The sequence below is a fragment of the Nanorana parkeri genome, unplaced genomic scaffold (genome assembly GCF_000935625.1).
Source record: "Nanorana parkeri isolate BGI_ZX_2015 unplaced genomic scaffold, ASM93562v1 scaffold4, whole genome shotgun sequence".
NCBI lineage: Eukaryota > Metazoa > Chordata > Amphibia > Anura > Dicroglossidae > Nanorana > Nanorana parkeri.
In genome coordinates, this window is record NW_017306272.1 from 4,074,683 (window position 1) to 4,102,256 (window position 27,574).

A 27,574-nucleotide genomic window follows, 5' to 3' on the forward strand; every position below is an offset into this window, starting at 1 on the left:
GTATTGCACTTGTAGTGGGGCAGCACTGTTATTCTAGGACAGAACTACAGAGCAGAACATATGTTTTGTGGTCCATTAACAAAACTGGGAACAATGCTGATATCCACACGGATGGCTATCGGCTCACAAATTTCTGGCAGGATCAACAGGCATTTTATGTTGATGGAATGGAATAGATGCAACAAAATGCTGTCAAGGGTATATTTAAAGAATAACTCCAGGAAAACGTTTTCGTAATCCTTGCCGTCGGACTATCCCTGCACTGTAAGGGTTAACTGCTTGTTTTTCTCTAGGTGCTAAAATAACAAAGTGATACTCACCCGAAGCTCCGGTAGTAGCCCCACTGCAAGGGATAATACATTTTTTTCTGGTGTTCTTCTTTAACAGACCTAAATGGAGCAAATATGAGTTCATTGTTTTGGATTTACATACACATAAAAGAGGGCCACCTTGCGGTGTTTATTATACATGTCCATTTGTTTCTGTTAATGTTTTATGTGTTTCCAGCTTTATGTTTTTGCATATTCATCTCTCACCTTTGTACACTAATGCTATACCAGACACGTAGCCCCGAGGACATTTGCCTTTTACAGGCACACATTCTTTTCTCATCTCTTTTGCTCTTTTTGACGCTGGAAATGTGATTTTTATTGTGACACTTGTTCATATTTTGTGTTTGCCGGATTTGAATTCCTTAAAGGTTAAGTTTACCTTTTGCATACTGTTTGGGGTATAATATGAAACAAAGTAGTATATATGACCCCCCCAAAAACACGTACACTATATTGCCAAAAGTATTGGAGCATCCCTCCAAATCATTGGATTTAGGTGTTCCAATCACCTCCATGGCCACAAGTGTATAAGATCAAGCACCTCGGCATGCAGACGCTTGTACAAACATTTGTGGAAGAATGGGTCGCTCTCAGGAGCTCAGTGAATTCAAGCGTGGTACCGTGATAGGTTGCCACCTGTGCAATAAGTTCATCCGTGAAATTTTAATTGCTACTAAATATTCCACGGTCATCTGTTAGTGGTATTATAACAAAGTGGAAGCAACTGGGAACAACAGCAACTCAGCAACAAAGTGGTAGGCCACGTAACATGACAGTGCGGGATCAGCGCATGCTAAAGCACACAGTGCGCAGAAGTCGCCAACTGTCTGCAGAGTCAATAGCTACAGACCCCCAAACTCCATGTGGCCTTCAGATTGGCACAACTGGGCGTAGAGAGCTTCATGGAATGGGTTTCCATGGCTGAGCAGCGGCATCCAAGCCTTACATCACCAAGTGCAATGAAAAGCATTGGTTGCAGTGGTGTAAAGCACGCCGCCACAGAACTCTAGAGAAGTGGAGACGTGTTCTCTGGAGTGACGAATCACACTTCTCTGTCTTGCAATCCGATGGACATGTTTGGGGGTTGCCAGGAGAATGGTACTTGCCCAACTGCATTGTGGTTTATGATTATGGTGTGGGGTTGCTTTTCAGGGGTTGGGCTTGGCTTAGTTCCAGTGAAGGGAACTCTTAAGGCATCAGCATACCAAGACATTTTGGACAATTTCATGCTACCAAACTTTGTGGGAACAGTTTGGGGATGGCCCCTTCCTGTTCCAACATGACTGCGCACCAGTGCACAAAGCAAGGTCCATAATGACATGGATGAGCCAGTTTGGGGGGGAGGAACTTCACTGGCCTGCACAGAGTCCTGACCTCAACCCGATAGAACACATTTGGGAGGAATTAGAGCGGAGACTGCGAGCCCGGCCTTCTCGCCCAACATCAGTACCTGACCTCTCAAATGCGATTCTGGAAGAATGATCCAATATTCCCATAGACACACTCCTAAACCTTGTGGATACCTTCCCAGAAGAATTGAAGCTGTTATAGCTGCAAAGGGCGGGCCAACTCAATATTGAACCCTATGGACTAAGACTGGGATGCCATTAAAGTGCATGTGCGTCCCAATACTTTTGGCAATATAGTGTAGCAGTTGTACCTTTACCAGAATCGCAGGGCGCTTCTTCTGCTTCCATTGTTCTTAAAATTAGCACAACTGTGCGTGTCCGTCCGCACAGCCAAGTCATTGATGTCCAGGAATGATTGTGTGTTGGGACTATCATTTCCATCTCGACAGATGCAAAAACCTGTGAATGCAAAAATGTAGTAATTGCACTTTAATTGTGGCGAGTGAATTTCTGAAATTTTTGGTAAAAGTGGAATATGTCTTTAATTTTAGATAGTTGATATGTGCAGAAAGACTATGAATGATTTTTTTTTATTCTTTTCACTTCTACCAAAAATTATAAAAAATTTGATAGTGACAGAAGCTTTAATATCATGCTGACAAATTTGGAAGAGGAACACCATGGAAAAGTGTTCTTAACCCTTACAGTGGGGCTCATTTATGTCTAGGTACTCACCTGAACCGCTGAACTACCTGTCTGCTTTTCCGGTCACTGAAGCCTCTCTCCTCTTACGCATCAGCATTGGAATGTTCCTCAATGTCCCCACGCTGTACACACATTTACGGGACCTTGGGCCACTGCAGAGGAGGGGGAGAGAGGCCGGAAGGACCGGTCTAAGACCAAGCTGGCTTGGGGGATAGTGTCAGTATAATTTTTTTTTAACCTAGACAAAAACAAGCAGTTAATCCTTGCGGTGCGGGGGTTGCCCTGCAGCTAGGGTTAATAAAAATTCTGCCTGGAATTCTGCTTTAAGAACACCATACAGGATATAGTCATCATCGGCATTTCTCAACCAGGGCGCCAGGAGGCTGGTGTGCCTCCTGGCCTCCTCAAGGGTGCCTCAAAATTTTGTGGTGGTGGGACTGTGATGTGAAGGGGAGAATGAAGACCGAGGTGAAGTGTGCTCCTGATGTAAAATGGGATCTCTGATGTGGAAGGGGGGATTCTTGTGTGAAAGGAGGCTACTGATTCAAAGGGAGGGAAATCAACTGATTCAAAGGGAGATTTAAAGGGGGTACCCACTTTTGTTTGGTGTTTTTGTGTGGGGTCTCCCTTTAAAATCTGACATTTTAGACTGCGGTGCCTCACACTTTTGTATACTTTTTAAGGGGTGCCATGACTACAAAAAACGTTGAGCAACCTCGGTCTAGGTATAGTTTGGTTGATAGATCTGAAGGAGATTGTACAGATCATAGCGCGTGGTAAGCGTAGTGGTGGCCATATACATAGCAATTGGTAATCAAGCTCAGTACCAGCAATTGCAAAGTGATTCATCTTGGATTGAAATATTGAATCTTACAGAACTCACTGTTTTGTTCCCCACTCTGAGGTTGACTGGAAATATTGATCAATTTGTGGAAAATGTGACGTCTGAAAACATGAGTAAAAGCAAAGCAAACTTTCTGTGGAATCTAGTGGCCATCTTCTTTCCACCTCCTTAATTGTGCTGTGTACTTAAAACTAGGGATGCACCGATATATCGGCCGCCGAAACCTATCGGCCGAAAATTTCACTTTTGGCGTAATGCCGAAAGTGCCATTTTCCTGCCGATACAGCGGCGCATCCATTCTTTTTCTCCTCCCCGCTGGGCGCTGCTCTGTGTCCCAGCGGGGAGGAGATAAACGGACAGACAACCGAGCGCTGCGGGAGGAGAGTGTTGTGAGCGGCCGGCGTCTCCTCCCACACAGCTCAGCCTCCTATCACAGTCCGGCAGAGCGGTGTGTGGGCGGAGACAGGCCGCACTTTCACAGGAGGCTGAGCTCTCCTCCCTGCATCACTCGCTCAGCCTCCTGTGACAGCGTGTCAGTGATCGCTGAGTGTTTGTAGATAATTGAGGACATGGTATGTGTACTATATCCTCAATTATGAATGAATGGGAAGTGATCTAAATCACCTCCTGTTCATTCATAGTTGTAGCTATAGTAAACACACACTGTCCTCATGTTATCAGTGAACAGGAACACTCATAGAGGATTCCTGTTCATTGATAACAGGGGACACAGAAAAAGAGATAGAAAGAGATTGAGGACACAAAGTCCTCCTATTTTAAAAGGGAAATATCAGGGGTCTCTTTAGACCCCTAATATTTCCCTGAAGCCCCTAAAAGTAAAGTAAAAAATAAAAATATGTAATACAAAATAAATATAAATATTAAATAAAAAAGTATAAAAAAAAATAAAATATTGAAAAAATGTAAATAAAACAACATTTTTGGTATCGGTTTCGGCCTGACAATTTTTTTTTGTTTCGATTTTAAAATTTTAATTTCAGTGCACTTCTACTTAACACATTGGGTGATAGGCTGAACATCAGTATACCCCAGTCATAGAACTAGTATCCTAATTTTCTGTCCTATCCTGTTCCACAAACACACCCATATTTTTTACATCACACCCTGTTTTGGTTTAGCTATCAGAGCAACTGAGAGGTATGGTATGTAGGTTGAATACAGTTGTTGAATTTGTTTTTGTTTTTTCCCTTAAGTTTGCAGGTCGATGGCCTCCAAAACACCGATTGGGTTCATTGGACTTGGAAATATGGGAAATCCAATGGCAAAAAATCTTGTGAAACATGGGTATCCTGTTATTGCATATGATGTGTTTCCAGAGGCCTGTAAAGAATTTCTGGATACTGGCGCCCAGGTATGCGTAGTAAGTGTATCGCATGCTTTTATCTCCTTATGCATGAATTGGAATATAAACTCACTGCAATAGATATATATTTTAGTTTTCAAAATACAAAATGAGAAGTTTGTGTATATATTTATAGGTTGTTGGTAAAAGCTGCACTGATATATGGGACTACTATAGATAAAAGAAAACCTGCCAGGAGAACAGGCAAACATCTAATGATCTGGAGGGTATATAATGTAACAGAGAAATACTGTGCTGGAACAGTGTCTTACTTCAGGGCAGCTATTAAAGGAGAACTATGGGGTCAGGGCTTTTCCCCATAGTTCTCCTAAGGGTCACAGGAGAACACAAACTAGCGTCCTCCCGTGACCCAAAGCTCAGTATACCCCGAGCTACAGCTCGGGGTATACTGAGACGCCGCAGCCGAGAAGGATCCCGACATTAACTGTTTGGATCCAATACCAATTGCGTGAGTGACAGCTGGCTCTGCCTGCCACTCCCCAGTCCATTCCGCCAGTCAGTGCTGGAGGATCGGACAGGGGAGGGGGGGAATCCCTGCAGGGAGCCGTGAGTGACATTCTGGGCTCTCTCCAGGGATAGATCGAGAAGTGAGCGAGCGACGATATGTGTTCGCTCACTTCCCGATCTACTGAGCCGACCTGTGACAGTTTCATTGTCACAGGTTGGCTCAGATTATGAGCCTGAGTGAAAATCACTCGCCTCATAATTCTCCTTTTAAACAATGAGAACAAGGTCATGATGCCTACTGTTTAATTGGTGTCATATTTGATCAGTCTTTAAGTACTCAAATAAACAGCATCTGAAGCATCCTATAATGTAAAATTACTTGGAGACACTATCACTAAGTTAAATATATACATGACAAGCACACATTTTACTCTCCTCACTTTGAGGAACCGACAAAGACTTGAGGTAGGTGAGTTCTCCTTTTTTTTTAATTTTATTTTTTAGGTATAGCATCACATATTAGTGCACTTTGGGTATCGGGGGACATGAAGGTACTTTCATTTCATGCAACACGCTACTTTTTTATTAAGGTAGGAAACTCGGAATTGAAATCTGGAAGTTGCAGTTTGTGAATATGCTTGCTTGTGGTTTCTCTCCTAACCTGTTCTTCACTGCTTTTGTATTCGCAAATTGGAACAAGCATGTATGTCAGTGGTTCCAACATTCACCCCTCCAGTGCTGGCAAAACCCAACCCTCAATATTTAAACACTTGAGTGCTGGCACTCCAACCCACATTTCCGTGGCTGGGGTGCACAAGACCTATTAGCAGGACAGGACCTGTCTTCTGGTAGGTAGGAGGTCTGCATATGTGCTGACAGTTTATGCTGTGAGGTGAGTAGCTGTCCATTTAGAGATTTTGGTAGTTGTGGTTTTGTATACCAGACAGGTTGTGCACTGTCTTTTGAGACTATAATTATATTAGGATTTATAGCTTTCTGCTTTCCCTGTTGTCCAAACTATAATATTACCATTAATAGATTCAATTACAAAATGTTTAGTATCAGAGTTTACTTTTATTCATATTTAAAAGTATATTTTGTCCATAGAGGCGATATAAAAAAGGAAGTGTAGGTTTGGTGAACCTTTTGGAAAAGCAGTTTGGTATGATCTTGAATTATCAATCTACTGGAGGCATGGGCAATTTTTTAAAAATGATAATACATTTGTTTACAAGAGTAGAGATTGATAGTGTTTCTGCTGTACAAATGTTATAGAAAAACCTTAGATTAGAAAAAAAACTTGGGCCCAGTGCTTTCACAGAGTAGTAGGGAGAGTCCCTAGTCCTGTGCAAGCTCTGACTGGAGCGACTCAGAGCTTACACAGGGCTGTCTTTCTTCAAGAGGGTAATGGAGGGGTAAGTTTTGATTTGAATTTGCTACTTTGCTCTGAATTGCGACAGCACAGTTTCACTCTAATGTTTTGCAAAAATTGAAGTCTGAAACTTGACTATAAAAATCACGTTAAAAAACAAAAAATCACACGAAAAGAAAATTTTATTCATTTTTAAAAGCAATTATTTGGAAAACCAGAAGCTCATAATTACTTGCATTGAATAAAACATCCGCTACCCTATGAATTTTATTTATTATTTACTTATGGGTTGCTGTAATGGATTCGGCCACTCATTAGCTACTTGTATCTGTAGGAAGATTGATGGAATCAGATATTCCATCAATGAGACTCCTACTTGGTGTCCTTGAGTTTGTTTTTCTGTCAGTCTCTTAAGTTAGGACATAAATGTTAGGGGTGGTTGGACATTCAGGCACAATCCGATTGCCCTGAGTCATCTTTGATTGTCTTCTTGGTGCAGCTTATAGAGAGAGACGTATCTGTATCACTGTCATTTTTTCTGGGGGGGGGGGCCTGTAGCAACTGAGCCAGATTTTCTAGCTTGTTGGATTGTTGAGCTTCATCTGCTGGCACCTTAGATAGTCTACAGGTCATCACAAGGCTGGGAGATTATAATATAATGTCTGTTGGTACCTTTACTGTTCTTAATAAATGAAAACTCCTGCAGGGGTAGTAAGGGCTGGCATAATGGTCATAGAAGGAGAGCAGTTATTCAAGTGCAATAATCTAGTTGCTAGTTGAAAAATCTAAGAGGCCCATGGGTGATCAAGGCCACTAGTATCTATCCAGAATTGAAGTATCCATTTTGGTGGACCTTGGTGAAACTTGAAGCCATTTAATCATCCACGTTTCACCATGTTGCCAATTAATTGCCCTGTGGCTTGAACTAATTCTACAGCGTAACTGACAACCATATAGGTGAAGTCAGATGATAGTTTATTTTTAGGGTACTTTTACGTTGCATGTCTAGGAGTATTACAAATATGTGGATTTTTATTGCTGAGCTCCAGTAAACAACTAAATAATACAGTTTAAACACATATGAGAGCTGTCTTTTCTGGCACAGTATATATTTCTGTTGAGCAAGTCCTCTGATTTCCACAGCCCTGACAGACAGCTCAGCCAGATTGGTGACCTAATTTTTCTCTACTGCACTTGAGCAATACAGCGAGGTCTTCTCCCATGCCCCCACCCTGTGAATGGACAGTGGGGAAGCAGCACAATAAGCTCATTAATCTGCTCACTTTCCTAAGTCAGATTCAGGTGCCACACTTCACTAGCTGCAAGTAAAAATAAATTTGGTTATTTTGCTTTAAATTAGTATTAAACTCAAGCTTGTTCTACAATGAATGCAGGTCAAACACATATACATTGTCCAGCAAATATTCTTCATATTTTTGCCTAAGCACTTACTGTCATCATGTTTCCGGCTCAGCTCCCTGAACTTACTGTCTAGTACAAGATGACAAGGAACAGAATAGTCTCCAACAGCCATCCATATACTACCTTGGAGAAGGGAGGAGGAAGGAAGGGGGGAGCAGGGGAGTGGTTTGCCTTGCTGTGTTTGTGTAGACACACACAGCTTACTAGCACACACAAAGGTGGCTACATAGGACCCTGCAAGCGAAAGGAGCCACCCTAAAACAGGGACCAGTGCTCAGGGGACCAGCTGATTCTACAGAAACTAAAACTTTTAAACATCAAGAAGTAGCATCCATTGTAAGGAGTTTAATCAGCATTTGAAGTCGTTTAAAAACCTTTTGACTTTAATATCACTTTAAATATATTGCTGCACTGTTTTTTTTTTTTTTTATATCTGCCTATAGTTCAACTTCTAAATTTTCCAGTAGTATGTCACTGCTGTATTGTGGTATGGGGTGATTTTCCTGTTCCTTGTGATAGGATCACAGAACCCTCCAGTAAAGTTTTTTTCACTTACCTCATACTTCTAGCCGACCTGTGACAATGAGACTGTCACAGGTGGACTCAGTAGATCGGGAAGTGAGCGAACACATACCGGCGTTCGCTCACCTCTCGATCCTGTCACAGCTCTCTGCCGTGACAGGGGAGGGGCTGGATTCCCCCCTCCCCGCTCCGATCCTCCAGCGCTGACTGGCGGAACGGGAGGGGTCGGTACAGCTGGCTCTGCCTCTAGATAGGCAGAGCCAGCTGTCACTCACACAGCTGGGCGGATCCAGACATAATTGTCGGGATCCGCTTCAGCTGTGGCGTCTCAGTATACCGCGTGCTGCAGCTCGCGGTATACTGAGCTTAGGGTGACGGGAGGGCGCTAGTTTGTGTCCTCCTGTTACCCTGAGGAGAACTATGGGTAAAAGCCCTAACCCCACTGCTCTCCTTTTTAAGTTTTAGTTAGTGTTCCATTTCAGGAAACACTCTGCTTGTAGCTTTGATTTAAAGCTGTTCTGAGCTAAGGGAGAATAGGTTGTCTCCCTGACTGATTTTCTTTTTTTTTTCTTTTTTTTTATTCCAATGTCGAAAACGTCCACATGACTTACCCCTGAAAAACCCAAGAATTCTTTAATTTTATAACACATCTGACACCTGTCTTTTCTGAATATGTGTTCTTTGCTTATGACGTAACCCATCCCAAAAATAGGTCCTGGAAATTTTATTGCAGGTCTCCACCTGCTTATTGGGGCCATCTGCCCCATAAGTCTGGAACACGGTGGATGTATTCCAACAGACCTAATTAGCAAGTAAGGATCTCTCCCTCTCTTTCACTGGGCGTTGTGGTGGTAGACAGCAATGTTCCTTTTCAATCCAGGCAGAAAGGAACTCCCTGCTGAGCTTTTGAAGGGTACTAGGCATTCTTGTTACTGCGGACCGTGACTTCTACACAGTTACTTACTTGGCATAAAAGTGTGAAGGCATTGCCATCCTTTTCCCCACAATAAAGTGTTTTCCAGGGCTCTCTTTTTACAAGTGCATACCTATTATTTTATGATGGGAGTGCCCATGCTTTAAAGAAAAGGAAAATGCACTATTTTTTTTTTTTTGTCTTATACGCTGCAAAGATTTAAAGCTATAATTTCTTGTCATTTCATGTTGGATGTTTGATCTCCAACTTTATAAACAGTCTACTTGAAACTCATGATGTATTATATTTAAACATATATATTTTTTTTATAAAAATATTTTTTTGGGTTATGCTTTAAATAAGACTTTTGTTTTAGTCTTGTGTAACCCACTTAAAACTGAACTCAACAGATTTAAAAGAAGTGCAGTTTAATCCAGTTATGTATTCCTATAAAAATAATTACATGTAGGTTTACATAAATCAAGCATAAATACCTAGTTCTGTCCTCATATCAGCTTGCTCTAATCCAATGCACATCTGTACTCAAACTGGAGCAGGGAGACCCAGCACCCAGAGATCTACTGCTTTGCAAAGTGCTGTCACTCAACAGTTTGAACATGGGAGGTATTAGAACACACTTAAAAATCATTTGGCAGGGTAAACAGTCCATGTGTTGATTTTAGTATTTTTTTTTGTGGTTCAGCCTTAAAGAAGAGCTCCCGGACAAAATTTGTTATTAACCCTTGCAGTGGGGCTACCCCCGCATTGCAAGGGTTAATTGCTCGCTTTGGTCTAGGGAGAAAAAAAGGTTATACTCCCCCAGTCCTCCAAGCCAGCTTGCTCTTAGATGGTGCCTTCCAGCCCCACGCTGCAGAGGTCTAAGGTCCATGAGTCATCACGTTCTTTACACGGTGTATAGGATGTAGGGGCACAGAGGGCTGCAGAGGAGGAGGAGACAGGCTAAAGGGAGCACTGTCACAGTCAGCTGGCTCTGAGGATTTGGTGAGTATAACTTTATTTTCTTCCCTAGACCAAAATTAACAGTTAACCCTTGCAGTGCGGGGGTAGACCCACTGCAAGGGATAATTAAAAAAATGTACACAGAGTTCTTCTTTAAGCAGCTCATGTTTTTTGCTGCCTTGTCATGTGTTTAGAAGTCATATTCTAGAAAGTTAACGTGAATGTAAATCCATTTTTAAAAAAATAAAAAAGTTTGTTTTCATATTTTTCCCCTACTTTTGGTGACAATTTTGGTTTTCCACTAACTATTTTCTTAAAATCTAAGTGACAGTGGTGACCAGCATATATAGGAGTGAATCTCCACAGTGTGGACAGAGACCGTAATAAAAACTTGACAAAGGAGCTAACCTTCTGTTTTACTTTTTGCATCCATCTAAAAGGTAAAGTTCACCTTAAAAATAAAAGTGCACCACTTCATAAAATAAAAAAAGTGCATTTATTGTTTTTTGCATAGGAGGCAGTGGATTGCTGGTGCAATGCTCAGGCTCCTGTAGACTCTACTCCCTAAATATGGGTGTAACAGGAAACATGGTCAGAAAGGTAAACTTAGACTTTAAATGGACCAGTCCCTTGTTAACTGTCTCTCAACCTGTGAATAGACAGAAAGTTACACTTCTAAATCGGTCCCACAGTCCCTGTAAGCAATCATTGGGGAGGTGAGACTGAGTAAATGCATTCTTTTTTGCCTGCAGCAGAAAGATGACCAGGTTTTTCCAAAATGCCTTTCCTCAAGGCAAAGCTGACTGGAGTTACTTTTTAATTGTAACAGGTACAGTTTATTTAAGGGACGGCTATATAAGAAGATATGAGGAAACGGCGTGCTGTTCATCCAACTCATGTCCAGTCATAAGTGTTGTGTTAATTAAAGCGACTGACACTTGGAAAAAAAAGAGCATCCGACAAAATTTTCAGCATCCAAAATTCTGGGTGTTTTAGATGTCTTCATCACCCACCTCGCACTGTGGCTTTACCTGTCCACCCCTATATAATTACCGGATACAGTAGTGAGGTAGGGGCCAAGAAAAGAGCAAAGTGGGTACTCCCTACCCACAGGAGAGGTAAGTGCTAAGAGTCTTCTTTTGCAGAATGTTTTAAACACCTCTAAAATATACTCCATTACCAGTGTGGAGGGGCGACAGTGACGATCAGTAGTGAAGAAGAGAAAGGGATGTGTATGGACAGCCAACGAGGTGCAGGAAGGAGCAAAGAAGGAGGAAATTAAGGATGATCCTAGCAGAAGATTACCTCTGATTTGTGCCAATCTTTTGGTGCATGTCAGATTAAGCACACTCAACCACCATGCAATAAACTGAATAAATTGGCATGTGCCACTTTTAATAATATTTGTTTGCCATAGCAAGGGTTAATTGCTCGCTTTGGTCTAGGGAGAAAAAAAGGTTATACTCCCCCAGTCCTCCAAGCCAGCTTGCTCTTAGATGGTGCCTTCCAGCCCCACGCTGCAGAGGTCTAAGGTCCATGAGTCATCACGTTCTTTACACGGTGTATAGGATGTAGGGGCACAGAGGGCTGCAGAGGAGGAGGAGACAGGCTAAAGGGAGCACTGTCACAGTCAGCTGGCTCTGAGGATTTGGTGAGTATAACTTTATTTTCTTCCCTAGACCAAAATTAACAGTTAACCCTTGCAGTGCGGGGGTAGACCCACTGCAAGGGATAATTAAAAAAATGTACACAGAGTTCTTCTTTAAGCAGCTCATGTTTTTTGCTGCCTTGTCATGTGTTTAGAAGTCATATTCTAGAAAGTTAACGTGAATGTAAATCCATTTTTAAAAAAATAAAAAAGTTTGTTTTCATATTTTTCCCCTACTTTTGGTGACAATTTTGGTTTTCCACTAACTATTTTCTTAAAATCTAAGTGACAGTGGTGACCAGCATATATAGGAGTGAATCTCCACAGTGTGGACAGAGACCGTAATAAAAACTTGACAAAGGAGCTAACCTTCTGTTTTACTTTTTGCATCCATCTAAAAGGTAAAGTTCACCTTAAAAATAAAAGTGCACCACTTCATAAAATAAAAAAAGTGCATTTATTGTTTTTTGCATAGGAGGCAGTGGATTGCTGGTGCAATGCTCAGGCTCCTGTAGACTCTACTCCCTAAATATGGGTGTAACAGGAAACATGGTCAGAAAGGTAAACTTAGACTTTAAATGGACCAGTCCCTTGTTAACTGTCTCTCAACCTGTGAATAGTCAGAAAGTTACACTTCTAAATCGGTCCCACAGTCCCTGTAAGCAATCATTGGGGAGGTGAGACTGAGTAAATGCATTCTTTTTTGCCTGCAGCAGAAAGATGACCAGGTTTTTCCAAAATGCCTTTCCTCAAGGCAAAGCTGACTGGAGTTACTTTTTAATTGTAACAGGTACAGTTTATTTAAGGGACGGCTATATAAGAAGATATGAGGAAACGGCGTGCTGTTCATCCAACTCATGTCCAGTCATAAGTGTTGTGTTAATTAAAGCGACTGACACTTGGAAAAAAAAGAGCATCCGACAAAATTTTCAGCATCCAAAATTCTGGGTGTTTTAGATGTCTTCATCACCCACCTCGCACTGTGGCTTTACCTGTCCACCCCTATATAATTACCGGATACAGTAGTGAGGTAGGGGCCAAGAAAAGAGCAAAGTGGGTACTCCCTACCCACAGGAGAGGTAAGTGCTAAGAGTCTTCTTTTGCAGAATGTTTTAAACACCTCTAAAATATACTCCATTACCAGTGTGGAGGGGCGACAGTGACGATCAGTAGTGAAGAAGAGAAAGGGATGTGTATGGACAGCCAACGAGGTGCAGGAAGGAGCAAAGAAGGAGGAAATTAAGGATGATCCTAGCAGAAGATTACCTCTGATTTGTGCCAATCTTTTGGTGCATGTCAGATTAAGCACACTCAACCACCATGCAATAAACTGAATAAATTGGCATGTGCCACTTTTAATAATATTTGTTTGCCATTCTTGTGACAATATGGGTCAATAAAAGACATTTGTGGGGGGGAGGGGTAAGCAGGCCATTAACAATACACACCCGTGCGGTAGTGCACGCTGCTGTAGTGCATGGACCCTTCTACATCTGCCCTGTTTAGTGTCAGCAAGGGAATCTGGTAGCTCAGAGTGAACTGATGAGGTACATTTTAACATATATACATATATTAGTTTCCTCTACTGTGAGCTTTTTTTTTTGAACTGTAATATTTATAGATATTGTGGGAAATATATAACAATAATGTTGTTCTGTCTCTTGTAGGGAAATACAATAATCATTACAAAATGGTGTATTTTGTTTCACTAACTTAAATGTGTACATGTTGTACAAATCACAAGAATGTGAACTATTTGATTTTCTGGCAGCCTTGTAAAATAACATAGTACATGCATGTTTTCTTTTACTACTACTACTAAGTATCAGCTTCCCATAGCTCTCTTGCTGTGACTAGAGTTAGCCGCAGGGCTCATGCTGCTCCTTACATCTGCTTGTGATGTGTTGCTGTGTTGGGTTTGCTGGAGGTTCAGCGGATCTCAGCTTAGTGATCTGTTAACAAAAGAATGATAATTTCACAGTGTAATGTCCCACATTCAGAAGGATTGTGAATACAGTTTTTGTGGTGTTTGGGTCTGGCTATAGTGTAGGTACTAAAGTCAGATCGATGTCTTATCTCGTTTATGGAAAAAAGAACTGCATACAGCAGTGTTCTGCCTAGAAAGTTTTCTGCTGGATGAAATACAAATAAAAAAATAAAGTATCCAGGTGGGAAAGAAAAGCAGTGTAAAATCAAAAACTGGAAACCTTGTACAGATATTTAGATGATCTAATATTTTTAGTAAAGAAACACACTTTTTTTTATTGCACAAAAACCATAACATGTTCTGTAAAACCTTTTTCTTTGAATGGTAAAGGTGAGCTTGTGTAGTGTTAATGACTACCAAAAATTGTGTGCACAGCAAAAACTATGATAAATTGCTTTACAGCTCATCACTTTAGAGTTATACTGGAATGATGGCCCTAGAATTATTCTTCTAGTGTGCATTAGGATACCCAATATATGTATGGATGTGCATCCTATAAAAAAAAAAAAATGTATGTATGTTTATATATAAAAAAAATGTTTTTCTTTGGTATCGATTTTACTACCACAAGCTGCTTGGAAATCTTTGGTGTTAGTACATGGGAAGTGACAGGTACTCCTGTACTCTATTAGACCCTTGATTTCCCTCCAGTTAGAGCACTTTAGGCCTTGTTCACACCAGATCTGCTCTGCATTTGGTGTGTACAAGGCCTTAGAGTTCCCATTCTGTTGTTTACCTAGCTGCTGCAGGCAAAGATTTGGAAGTGCTGAAGGCTAAGTGATTCCAGGTTCATTCAGCTTAGAGCAGATTAGTTAGTTGGAGTTAACCAATCTCCTGCTCTCCACCCAGAATTCCCTCGGTAGCAGTCCCAGGATTTGCAGAAGAGCAAGGTGCACCCCAGAACAACAAAGGGGATTGGGACCTGTAGCATAGTAAACAGAGGGATTAGCTCATCAGTCTGCTGTTTCTTCTTCAATGTCCAATTGCAGGCTTGGGATAGTGACCTAGTTGTAGTGAATAACTGCAGCAGAGAAAGGTGAGGTCACCAGCCTAGCTATGGTACGGCTGTGTAGATCTCAGGACTGGCCGAACAGATAGACAAATTCTTTATCAGATAACACAACTTTTATATATGTATTTTTACTGTGTGCATCTTTTTCTTATGCCAGACATTGTATCTAATATATAATTGTCAAATTGGTAAGAAAGAAATGTAAGGATGTTTTTTTCCCCTAGATTGCTGACTCGCCATCTGATGTTGCAGAGAAGGCTGACAGAATTATATCCATGTTGCCATCAAGTTTGAATGCGATCGATGTCTACACAGGACCAAATGGAATTTTGAAGTATGTGCTTATGTGGTTGATTTGACTAACATTTGTATGTGCAAAATGTTGACTTCTGCAATGTTGGCTGAGACATTCAAATAAGTCTGATTAACGATGCAAATGTCAGCTGCTTGCTCTTAGATTAGTGCTTTGTTTTATACTAGACGTCATAGGAACTATTGGGTTAGGACTGGAAATGGGGAACCAGAATTCATTTTTGGTGTCCACAGATTTTCTGAAGTGTCTTTCATTCTGTAAGGTTTAAACAAGAATCATACACTTTGGGGTTCTGAAATGTTAGTAAATTACAGTATTGTAAACCAAAAAAATACACTTTTGGTCCGTTAAACCCCAACCCCAGGCTTACCTCTGCATGGCTTGTGTCCCCCTTCAGAGCAGTCACCTTTTTTTTTTCCTGGTGCATTCGGTCTGGTTGGGTCATGCCAGAGGTCCTCTTCACTCAGCTTTCTCTGGTAATGATGCTCCACGGCTTTCTGCAGCATTCTTCTTTGAGTCTTCAAGACCTTAATGCCCTGGACTCACAAGGAGTGGGTTGAGTGATGCTAAGTGTCTTTGAAGTGAGAAGAGGATCGGTGAATGGGTGAGTCTTGTAGAGGACAATCCTGGAGATAAGGTGACTAGCATGGGTAGATCTACTTTTTTTTAGACCTACTTTTTTTTTAACTACTGCTGGCCCATGTGATTTTCTTATTCTTTGCTCAAGCTAAACTTTGCTAAGCTTTAAATATACAAAAAAAAAGCGTTTTGCTACATCTGTTCAATTACATGTTTTTTTGTACAGAAAAGTGAAGAAAGGTTCTTTGTTGATTGACTCCAGCACCATTGATCCAGCAGTGTCTAAAGAACTGGCAAAAGCAGTGGAAAAAATGGGAGCTGTTTTCATGGATGCACCTGTCTCTGGAGGTGAGTCCACACCCTTATGTATAATATGATATACCCGCATAGAAGAGCAATGGCAGAAAAGACCAAGTGGTCCATCAAGGCTGTCATTTTTTTTGTGTGTAGATCTATGTTTGTACCAAGCATATGTAAATCCACTTACTGACTCACTACCTCTGCCGGAAGTCCCTTCCAATCATTAACTACTACTTCGGTAAATGAATACTTTCTGAGGCCATGTTACCGTTATCTTGGTTTCATATGGAAAATACTGCCCTCCTGAACCTTATTCACATCTTTAATGTATTTAAAGATTTCAGTCATGTCCCCTCTTTCCCTTCTTTCCTCAAGTCTGTACAGTCTAAGTTCCTGCAGTCTCTTCTCAGACTGTTCACCATTTTGGTTGCCTGTCTCTGGAGGCTTCCACCAATTGCATGAAAACGATATTGACTTGAATTCAAATTTTATATTTGTGTTATTTATATATTGCATATTGATGAAAACAATACACACACAGAACAGTTTTCAGTTGGTGGGGTGCTCTCCGCACACCGGTCACATCTTTCTGCCTTGAAGAAGGGACCCTGCGCGGTCCCGAAACATCGACTTTGTTGATTGTCGTGACACGATTGTCCAATAAAAAGGACACATCTATTTAAATTATCTGAGTGCTGGTGACCTGTTGTCTTTATCTAATACACACACACACACACACACATTCTGCTCAATACAACATTGAGCCACCTTTGACCCTGAAGTTAGCTGCTTTGTATTGTAAGTGACTCCACAGATGCCATTTAGCATCTCAGTAAAACTCCACGAAGGCTGTTATTTTCTGACCTCTCCATCTGAAAATGCAGATTCTTTAATACTGGAAATCTGGGTTCTATATTTTGGGTCGCTGGGAATATAGGAAGTACAGATCAGACCTTTTGATTTTCCTGATCTGCACACTTGTTCTTGGTCAGTTTAGCAGCCAAGCATCTAGCATTTTCAGAAGTAGGTTTGTACTGACAGCCCCCCTGTATTTTTCCTATGACAGGATTACTTTGAAACCAACTCTGCAGACATCAGTTTGTTATGCATTTGTAGGGATTGACGGAGGGTGATGGATGGATGCTTCCTTCTTTGGATGTTATGATTCTGATCATTACACAACACTCAGAGTGTGAATCAGTGTATGTAATCAAACTGTAATATACTTTGTCAGGAAAAGAGGTCCATTGTAAAAACAAGTGACAATACACAGCCAGCTGATCTGCAGACAAGCACATGCAGTAGACTGAAGTAAAACATAAATCTTAGTAAACTGTCTACTAAATAACAGAAACATTATTTCAAAATGTATCAAGAGAACTTCTGATAGCCACATGGACTAGTGCAGATAAAATAACGGACTCTCATTCAGATTCCCCTACAGCTTGGGAAGCCGTCTGTCCCATAGAACCAGACCCAAAAGTAGGAAAACGGGCAAGCTAGTAAGACAATGAGCAATAGTGTTGATGCACTAGACATTGCTGTACCTGAAATCTGCCAGAAGCACCATATAACCAGTTCCATATTCAGGGACCAACAGCAGAAATCATGATGTTTGTCAACCTTGTAGGTTAATAAGCCCCTCTTGAAAGAGACCAGTCTTAGAAAAGTTAAGGACCACAACAAATGCAGTGATCCTAATGTTAATAGACTTCATTGTTAAAAAGGAGGTAGAATACCACAAGATGGTCTCCAGTCAACATAGGAAGACATAAGTTGGTACCGATGAGGGTGGTAATGCACTGTAAATGGGCAGCCGGTAGACCTATTCAGCCAAAAGGTGGGAAAAGAGTGTGTGCGCAACACTCCTAGTGGATGATGCCAGTGCTGAATACCCTCAAGCATCACTGTTACCTTGGCAAAAAAAAGGTGATAAACTTAAAATGGTGCCTGAAGGTCCAGACTGAGGTAGTTACCATTACTGTGGCCCAACTAGTCAAACTCATTAAGAGTTGTTAGAGACTGGGTTATGCCAAAAGAATATGCAGCAGCTCTAGAACTAGAAAACACTCTGTGGATTACTAATACAGTACATGAAGGGCTAAGAAGTACTATAGAGTAAAGTTAATTACCTAAAGGTCACGTATCAGGATATGTTAACTAGAATCCAAGATTAACTCTGAGAATAAGACTGCACTGACTAGTCATAACCGAAGCTGTGCCAGTGCTCTGGACCTGAAAAGTGCTCTGCAGCTAATTGATAGTACACACGGTCTTGAAAGTTCTACAATGCAGGGCCGAGTGTCTGAAGGTGAACTACCAGGTTATCTTCGCTACTACCAGAGGTGTTTTCACAAAGGGAGTCATCAGAGACTGGGTTACAGCAGAGGTTGTGCCACTGCTCTGAAACTAGATACTGTTCTGCGGCTAAATGACAGTGAACACATGGGTCTGTAAAGTGCTACAATGCAGAGCGTAGTACCTTAATGTCACATTTCAGGCTGTCTTCGCCCCCTTCCCATGAGGATATTCGTGGAATGAGTCTTTAGAGTCCAGGGACTGTGCAAAAGCTCTAGACCTAGAAAGCATTCTGTAGCTAACAGTACACGAAGGTCAAGAAAACACTACAATCTTGGCTCCAGATACGGCCTCCAAAGATATTGTTGAGGATACTTCATTCTGGATAGGTGCTTTATAGAGACCAGTTTAAGCAGAATATTAGACATCTTAATTAAACAAACATCTATGGAATACAGAGCATGTTAACCTCTTGCCGTCCGCCCGTAGTAGAAAAACGGACGGACGGCACTGCTGCATCTGCGGGTTGCACAAAATTTTTATTTATTTATTAATATACAGGATTTATATAGCGCCAACAGTTTGTGCAGCGCTTTACAAAACTGAGGGAGACAATGCAATTAACAATTTCAGTACAGGAGGTAGGAGGGCCCTGCTCATAAGAGCTTTCAATCTAGCAGGAGGGGCAAGTGATACAAAAGGTAATAACTGTACGGTTATATCGAGGTGGAATAGGCCTCCCTGAAGAGATGACTTTTCAAGGATCGCCAAAAGGTGGACAGAGTAGGAGATAAGTGAACTGATTGAGGCAGGGAGTTCCAGGGGATGGGAGACACTCTGGGAAAATCCTGGAGGTGAGCATGTGAGGAGGTGATGAGAGCAGGAGGTCTTGGGAAGAGCGAAGGGGGTGGTTTGGGTGATATTTTCACATGAGATGGGTGATGAAGGTTGGGCGGAGTTGTAGATGGCTTTGTAGGTTGTTATTAGTATTTTGAATTTTATACGTTGGTGACATTGGGAACCAGTGGAGCGATTGGCAGAGGGGGGTGGGGGACACTGATTGGTTGGTAAGGAGGGTGAGTCTGGCAGCAGAAAATAAAAAAATTAGTAATTGTAATTGGTCTTGTACATTTTTTTCATCTGTTGTGGTGCATTGGCAGCTCATTCAAAATTTATGGACTGCGTAAACACAACGCATTAACTTATTTTGCACTGATGTACCAAAAGAGAAAGCTTAACTGTGAATTGACCCTAAAACATTTTTGGCTGGAGTTGGGCTTAACATATAAAATGTATGTCTAGCTCAAATGCTATTTTAAATTTTATAGATAGAGTGGGGAAGGTTTAGAAGCTTACTTAAAGCTCTTTAGACCCCCTTCAGGCACCTAAATCCTACAGTGAGTCTTTAACACCTACTCCCATCAAGTAGAGATGAATATGGGCCTGGTGTGGACCCAGTTCGCCTGAGTTCACCCAAGGCCGCTCAAAACGTTGAACGGCAATCTCCCCTCCTGGCCCAATCAATAGCAGCAGTTGCAGCAAGGGCATTCCCTGCCCTTTTGTGACGCATAGCTGCAGGGTGGGTAATTGTGTTCTCTGCAACCGATTAGGTTAGTAGGAGGAAGTGGCAGTCACAGTTTTGAGTGTTTTTGGGTTCACTCGGGCGAACTGGGTTTGCACCAAGCCCAGGCTCATCATTACCATTGACTAACCCTTTATCTAACCCCTACAGTAAGTTTACCACCTAAACTAAGCCCTAACACTAACCCCTCTTTGGCTGCTTGCTAACCTTGTCTTAAGCCAACAACCACTGAATTGCTAACAAAACCACACCAAAGTCATGCAGTACCAAATCCCTACAGACATTACCCTGTTTTAGTGAAGCACTGTAACCACAATACTTAGGCTGCACACAGTCATAATTCAAGGTCCTTGATACGAATACAAATTCTTCCTCAACATTCCACTAAAGGAGTGCAGTAGGCATTAGAGGCCATAAGTCAAGCAAGTACACATAAGACAAACAAGTAAGTAGAATGCCACACATTTACTAGCTTTCCATCAAAAATGACAAGTAAGAGAAAATGTCATCTACAATGCTTAGTGTATGAATGAAACATGCTTCTTAGCAGTTCAACTGTGTATAATTAATGCCATGGTAAGAATGTTTTTATGGTGTGTTTTGGTGAGTTTTTATTGCCATCAAGTTCACGATGTAGGTGGGCCGCCTTTTAATCCCTCCGCAGACAAAAGCCCTAAATAAACACAGATCCCTTCCTGGGAAAAAAGTCCACTTCGGTTAAATGGCAAGGAAATGAGTAAATCATTAGTAATCTTTAAAGCCAAAGCTATAAACTCAAGTTACCTTAAAGTTAAAATGAAAGTGCCTTGCGAAATTCTCCAAAGTTCTGAAACAGATAGAAATCTCAAGCTCTCAGCTCCAGACTAGGCGCCAGCTGATAAACAAACAGCTTCGAGTCAAGACCGAGAGAAATCCCAGCTTTTCAATTTTAATGGTTCTGGTGAAGACTATTTATTGCCTTTCCTATGTTCCTTCACTTAGTGGCAGAAGAAGAAATGTAAACTCATCATTATCTCTTTGGGTCCCATAAGGGGCAAAGATTACCTCCATTTGATTAAAAGGGATGTCCAAGAAAAAAAAAAAAACACCTTCAACATGAATATAAATAATTTATCACTGTAATTAGCGTAATTAGAAGAGATAAAATGCTCCTGCAGCTGGGTTTTACATTTTGTGCAAAGTCTGTGAAATAAATACACTCGCACTTATGTAATACAAAAAGTAAAGCGCAGAAATCTGAACAAAAAATCTCATTGGATGCGTTTTGGCTTTCTGTGCATATCATAGTTACTTTACACCTGTGTACAAAATATGTCCAATATACCTAAAGCTGAACTGACAAACGGCTAGATACACAGATAAGGGTAATGATGATATGAGAGCTGCTTTACCTGACAAAGGATTTATATTTCTCTTCATACTGACATTTACACAGCCATGCCAGACAGGACACAGCCAGCCTGGAGACCTGACTTTCCTCTATTGCAGTTGAGTAAAATAACTAAATCCTCTCCCATCCCCTTCCCCATTCCCTTCCTCATCCTGTGACTGGACAGTGAAGAAGCAGCAGCAGCAGACTGATCAGCTCATCTATCACTCTGCTTTCTCCTCCTGTCACCTCATTTTTTGTTAGCACATGAGCACTGGCACAGCTCTACTGACAAATGGTACTGCCTCTACCTTTCCCACTCTGAGCTCTGCTGTACAAGGGGTTGAAAGAGACCGATACCTTATCAAATATGGGTACTTATAAGAGGTGCACTGAAATTAAATTTTTAAACCGAAAATCAAAAAATGTCAGACCGAAACAGAAATTTTTTTTTCTAACCGTTTACATTTTTAAAAAAAATATTTAATTTTTATTTATTTGATAAATATTTTTTAGCTTTACTGTCAGATGCTCTGGGGAGATAATAGGGGTCTAAATAGACCCCTGATATTTATCTTTTAAAATAGAAAAAGAGATTGAGTCCTCCATCTCTTTTCTGCAGCCCCTGTTATAATGAACGGGAATTCTCTGAGTGTTCCTGTTCATTTTCTTTTAAAATCGAAAAAGGGATTGAGGATGCAGAGTCCTCAATCTCATATTCTGCAGCCCCAGCACTGAATGAACAGGAATCATCTTTACTGAATGTCCCTGGTCTTTCATAACTTGTGGAGATAGTATGTTAACCATGTCCACAATCATCAATGAACAGGAAATAATGTAGAGCACTTCCAATTTAATTTATAATTGGGGACACAGTCAACATACTCCTATCCTCAATTATTTACAAGCAGTCAGCGATCACTGATCGCTGACTTGCTTGTACCCGCTCTCCATCCTGACCTCTGTCACAGGAGGATGAGCCGGCGCTACAGGAGGAGAGCTTGGTCTCCTGAGACAGCTGACTCCTCCCCAGCACCGCCGACCCAGCATCCGGTGACAGCCGGCCCGCCCCCACACGGCTCTCCTGATCCATCACAGCAGGGCAGTGCAGGAGGAGAGCCTGGCCTCTAGTGACATGCTCACAGCGCTCTCCTCCCCCACTCTGCTCGGCCTCCTCTGACAGTTTCTCTCCTCCCTGCTGGATGCTGCGGTGTGTCAGAGGGGACACATAGCAGCGCCCAGCGGGGAGGAGAGAAACTAGGCATGCACCACAATTTCAGCCGAAAGATGGCACTTTGGGAAAGCTCAGAGTGTAGCAGATCGATCATCTGTAACATGGGTCTATGTGGGTTCCTAAACTAGGGGGGGGGGGACCTAAGTAGAGAGATTGTTCTCTACTCACTTTTTTTTGACATTTCATCTGTCCAACCCCCGTGATCCATAGAGACCATATAAGGTATTGTAAAATATCTCATTTGTATAATATGTAGAAGATTTGCTCAATGCTGTAGATTTTTCTTTCCTAAATTGTTGTTTTGTTATGGCGGGACTTTCCATGTACAGCTATGACACTTCTTGCAGCCGTACATATATGATTTACTAATTTATTGATGTATTTCTTTTGCAAAAGGCTGTCCAGGAGTATGGAGGGATTGTGCCCTAAAACAGAGGCTTTATGCAAAAAACATTGCCTCCAAGGCTGCTACACAACTCTTCATGTTCACCAACAGTGTAAAGCGTCTGCAGATTGTCCGCTTCCCCTGAAGTGGCCCCCAGTGAGCGAAGTCATTTAGTTTTAGCCATTTGCTTAAAGAGACCGTCTACTTAGCTGGTCCCCTCCAGCAATGTGATATGACTCAATGCAAGGCTTGTAATGATGACATAGAGGCGGGGGAGGAGGTTTGGGGTTGGGCTTCGTAACAAAAAGCCAGAAGGGTCTGACACCTTGTTCAAGCTATAGTCAAGTGGCCTTGAACAAGGAAAAAGTTCAAGAAGGCCTGGGATGACCAGTTCATATACACATAACACCTAAACCCTTAACCCATTTAACAAAAACAGTCAGTATAAGCTTTTTTATGTTAGTCATTTAAAAATTTGTTTTTAATCTCTGAAATGCAGCTATCATAAAAATACCTGGTAATTCCGTCATGAAGGTCCTCCAGTCAGGCACTTGCTGTCATAGGGTGACAAGTGTCTCGCAACTTTGCTTTTGCTTTGTCACCCTGTGGGAACTACAAGTGGCTATGCCAACACACATGTCACATGTATGGTCCACCATACTATCCATCATTAAGATAAAAAAGCTGGCCCTGGTTAGGTACAGGCAAGGCTGGAGGGAGTGCCTGTAGAACAGAAGTGGCTAAAACAGATTGCAGGAGATCAGCACCAGTAAAAATGTAGCTCTATGAAAAAATGTGGCACTTGTTTATGATTCACAATGTCTTAGCACACTAAAGCCCTGTTCACACCTAGGCGTTTTGTCGCAGCTGATTCAGCGCGACAACCTGCTGCTCAACCCCAGGAATCCCATTCTTTTCTGTGGCCCCTGTTTACACCTTTTTGCGTTTTGCTGCACGCCAAAAACGCCTGTTGCAAAATAGTACACAAGCTACTTTGGGGCAGATTTCAGCCTGTTTTGTCCCCATACACTCAATAGAAAATGTGTGGTGCGATTATTTTTGCGCGCTCACATGAATGTGCCAAAATCTGCTTACAAAAACATGCGACTTAACATACGTGGGCAAACAACGCTCTCTAAAAACGTGTGTAAGGCCCGGTTCACACCTGGGCGTTTTGTAGCGCGTTCCTACGCTCTGCAAAGCGCTCAAACACCGAAATCCCATTATTTCCTATGGGTATGGTTCACACCTGGGCGTATTACAGGCCGTATGAACGCGCTACAAAACATCCTACGCCCAAAGAAGTACAGGAGCTTCTTTGGGGTGTTTTTGTTGTGCGTTTCCATTGGAATACAGCCAAGTAGCCCTCGGAAACCCTATCTTCTTTTTATCAGACCGATTGCTTATATCTTTTTATTGAGGCAACTTGTAATGTGACTATCACACCTCTGTTACTTATAAGTGTGAGTTGGAAGGTTCCCTTCCCTCTCTCTTTACATCTCTGCTAAGAGGGCTGTTCTAGTATGAATTTCCCTGAACTCAAGGATTATGGGTTTTCTACTTCAACCTCTGGTTGTTTACTGGTTGGCCTTTGGTCTGGCATACCTTGTTTGTCCAGCCTTCCTTTCTCTGAGGTCAAGGGTTAGGTAATCTAGGCTTTGCCATTTTACCTTAGTAAACATTCTTGTTTCTTGACCACTAAACTGTTGGTCAAAGTTTCTTCCACCTGTTGTTGTTTTTTCTTTTATGGTTGTTAGTTAGTTGTCCTCCACATTCTTGTTGAGGTCCATCATTCTTTCAGATGGCAATCTCCCCCTGGTGGTGCTAACTGAGCTGCTTTTGGAATGCCATAATTATTTTTGGTTCCTTTCCTTGTTATTAGCAATTTCCATATTTGTTTTCCCATTTTGTTTTTTAATCTAGCCATATTCAGTCATTGATTCTTTTGGATAATATTTTAGTAAGATGTCCACGTCCATTGGATCTCTCAGTAGCTGTTGCTCACCCCTTTAGTGGGATTGCTTTTGGATATTCAAAGTGTAAAAATAAAAATTAATTTATATGTTCCTGTGTCTCTCCGTTAATGATAAAGACAATATAATGTTGTTACTAAATTGTAAAATCTTTCTTTTTAAAGGAGAACTATGAGGTGAGTGCTTTTCACTCACCTCATATCCATTGAGGGACAGGGGTCACACCCGTCTGTTTTTTAATGACCCTTTGTACTGCTTTCTCCCAAAATTGAAGCTTGACTGTTAGGGGTGGGGTTTTACAGGGGCTGGCCTTTTTCTTTTCTTTTTTTGCCAGTGTCTACCTCCTGTAGCCAGCTGCATATAACCCACAGGAATTACTATATTCCTGTGTCTCTTAATGGATATCAAGAAAACATATTACGTTTTAAGTAAAAAAATATCTTCCTGCAAGTACAGGGAGGGAGAGTTAGAACATTTTAATTTTTTTTTTAATTCTTGTCTGTGCCTACCTGTCCTACATTTCTTGCCATGGAGACAGGAAGTGAGGAAAAATTTCTAAGGTGAGGGAAAAAAGAAAATTTACAATTTTAACTATTCCCCACTCTATTCAAAACTCTAGCCAAAACAATTTGGTTGATGTTGGGTTGTGGGAAGTTGCTTCTGTGTGAAAACCGCCTCAGTGGAAGCCCATTTTAGCCCATTTTAAAACATGCACATTAACGAACGCATGTTATAAATGCACTTGTTTTGCATGCACATGCCTATCAATGTGGCCTAAATACAACATTAAATGTTACTATAGACTGTAACAACAGAAAATGGAAAAAATAAATGTGAGGAAAGGTCAGAATGTAATGTGAACGTAGAAGTAACTTGTATCTGAGGAGAAGTCCTTCTGCAATGGCTTTTTGTATCCATTCTTGTAGTAACTCAGGGTTACTATACTTTGCATATTGCATCTTGCATTATTGAATACGCCTGAAAGAGTTCCAGCTGTAATGTAACAACTGCTACTTCTTTTTTTAGGCTCAAAGTGCTATTATTTTTTCAGGGTAGAAAGTTTAAAACTAGTATTGTCCTATTGTCCCAGAGTTGGCCAAATGTGCTTCTCCAATGCTTTGACAGATTGGCTCATTGTTTTAGGAACTGCAGAGCTACCTTGAACCATCACATATTTTATGTTTGTCTTGGGTGGATATTATGATGAAATCAACAAGGCAACATCTTATAATAAAAAGTTTTTTGAATCATGTTGGAAAATTGTTACCTAAATTGAATTCATACAAACGCTCATTCATACAAATGCTAATTTTTGCTTGGGAGCAATCGTTTCACTGCGTATTGATCCAAATAGAGTATGATCAGCAGACTGGATAAAACACTAAGATAAGGGCAGGAAGAGAACAGCTAGTGCCACTGCTATAGGTTTGTGTCAATAAAGACTCCTGCTGCCTCTCTATTGTTCGTATAGAGCTCCACTACCCATCTGTGTTTTGGAGAGCCTCCCCTCTCCTTCAGAGGTTGTTAGGTGTTCCCCTTTCCAATAAACGTAATTATTAAGACTTATGATTATTGCCTAATTATCAGGTATTCATGGACATTGTAAAGCATTCCAGACACATCCAGGAGACTGATCTTGGGAGCTGGGGAGCACTTTCATTGTTTGGATGACTTGCTTGATTGGTAACATTTTCCCCTTGACCTTCTGCCCCCCACAATGCATTGCTAGGTGACATGAGCATATGTGTTAATTCAGGAAACGGGAGCAAAAATCAAATGGCATTTTAAGTTAATGACACCTCCACATGCAGCCACAGTTAGAGATCATTCACACGTGCGTATAGATACATATGGCTTTCACACCCATGTAGGGACCTGCTCCCGGCAGGGACAGGTGCTGCGTGTAATTGCTTGCAGCCACCTGTATATCCCTATGGGAGGAAGAGTCTACACATTGACCCGAACTTGCACATCCTGCACTTGGACAGGCACTGTCTGTGTGAGAACGCATGTGAAAGAGTACTTAACTGGGGTGCGGGATTCCTATCGCCCGACGCCTGGGACATGCAGTTCTGGGTGCCAGGCAGGTGGTTTTGTTTCTACATTCAGCCCTGCCGCGGACAAGAAGGGCTAAATGCAGAGCGGGGGAGCTGCTGCTCGTTTTCTATAAGTCATCTGGGCGGCTGTACAGCTGTCTGTAAATCCAAACTCCGTGGTTTTTTTCGGAGGTTCCCCTGCTCTTGCCCACTGCATTTACTTCAGGATGGGTAGCGGGAAGCAGATCGGAGAATGTTCGTTCTCCGACCTGCTCTGTGTGATCAGTGAGACAGGAGCGCTGTACTCGCAGCGCTTCCTGTATCAGTGTCACAAGCCGGGTTGCACAATGCTCTGCTCGATCTTCTGTAAGGGAGGGCAGGCTCCATGAAAAGAACCTGTTACCTCCCAATGCTAACTCGTGGGGGCTTGTGCAAAAAAAATTAAATAGAAATTGAAAAGAATGTATAAAATTAAAAATATAAAGTAAAAAAATGAAGGCAAAAAAAAACGAAAAAATTATTAAAATATAAAAAATGTAAACCAACCCTGCCACCCCCACCATCTGCATGTGAATAAATGCACGCATAGGGCATTATGTGTGTGCGCA

The 27,574-nt window shown here is 41.6% G+C and overlaps 1 protein-coding gene across 1 annotated transcript in view; it reads left to right on the forward strand.

The window, feature by feature from the left end:
• Nucleotides 1-27,574, forward strand: part of HIBADH (3-hydroxyisobutyrate dehydrogenase) — a 100,076-nt gene that overhangs the window by 10,930 nt on the left and 61,572 nt on the right. Inside the window, exons 2-4 of the mRNA XM_018574171.1 lie at nucleotides 4,445-4,602; nucleotides 15,122-15,231; nucleotides 16,016-16,137. Coding sequence (XP_018429673.1) covers nucleotides 4,445-4,602; nucleotides 15,122-15,231; nucleotides 16,016-16,137 — 390 coding nt within the window. The remainder of the gene's footprint in view (nucleotides 1-4,444; nucleotides 4,603-15,121; nucleotides 15,232-16,015; nucleotides 16,138-27,574) is intronic.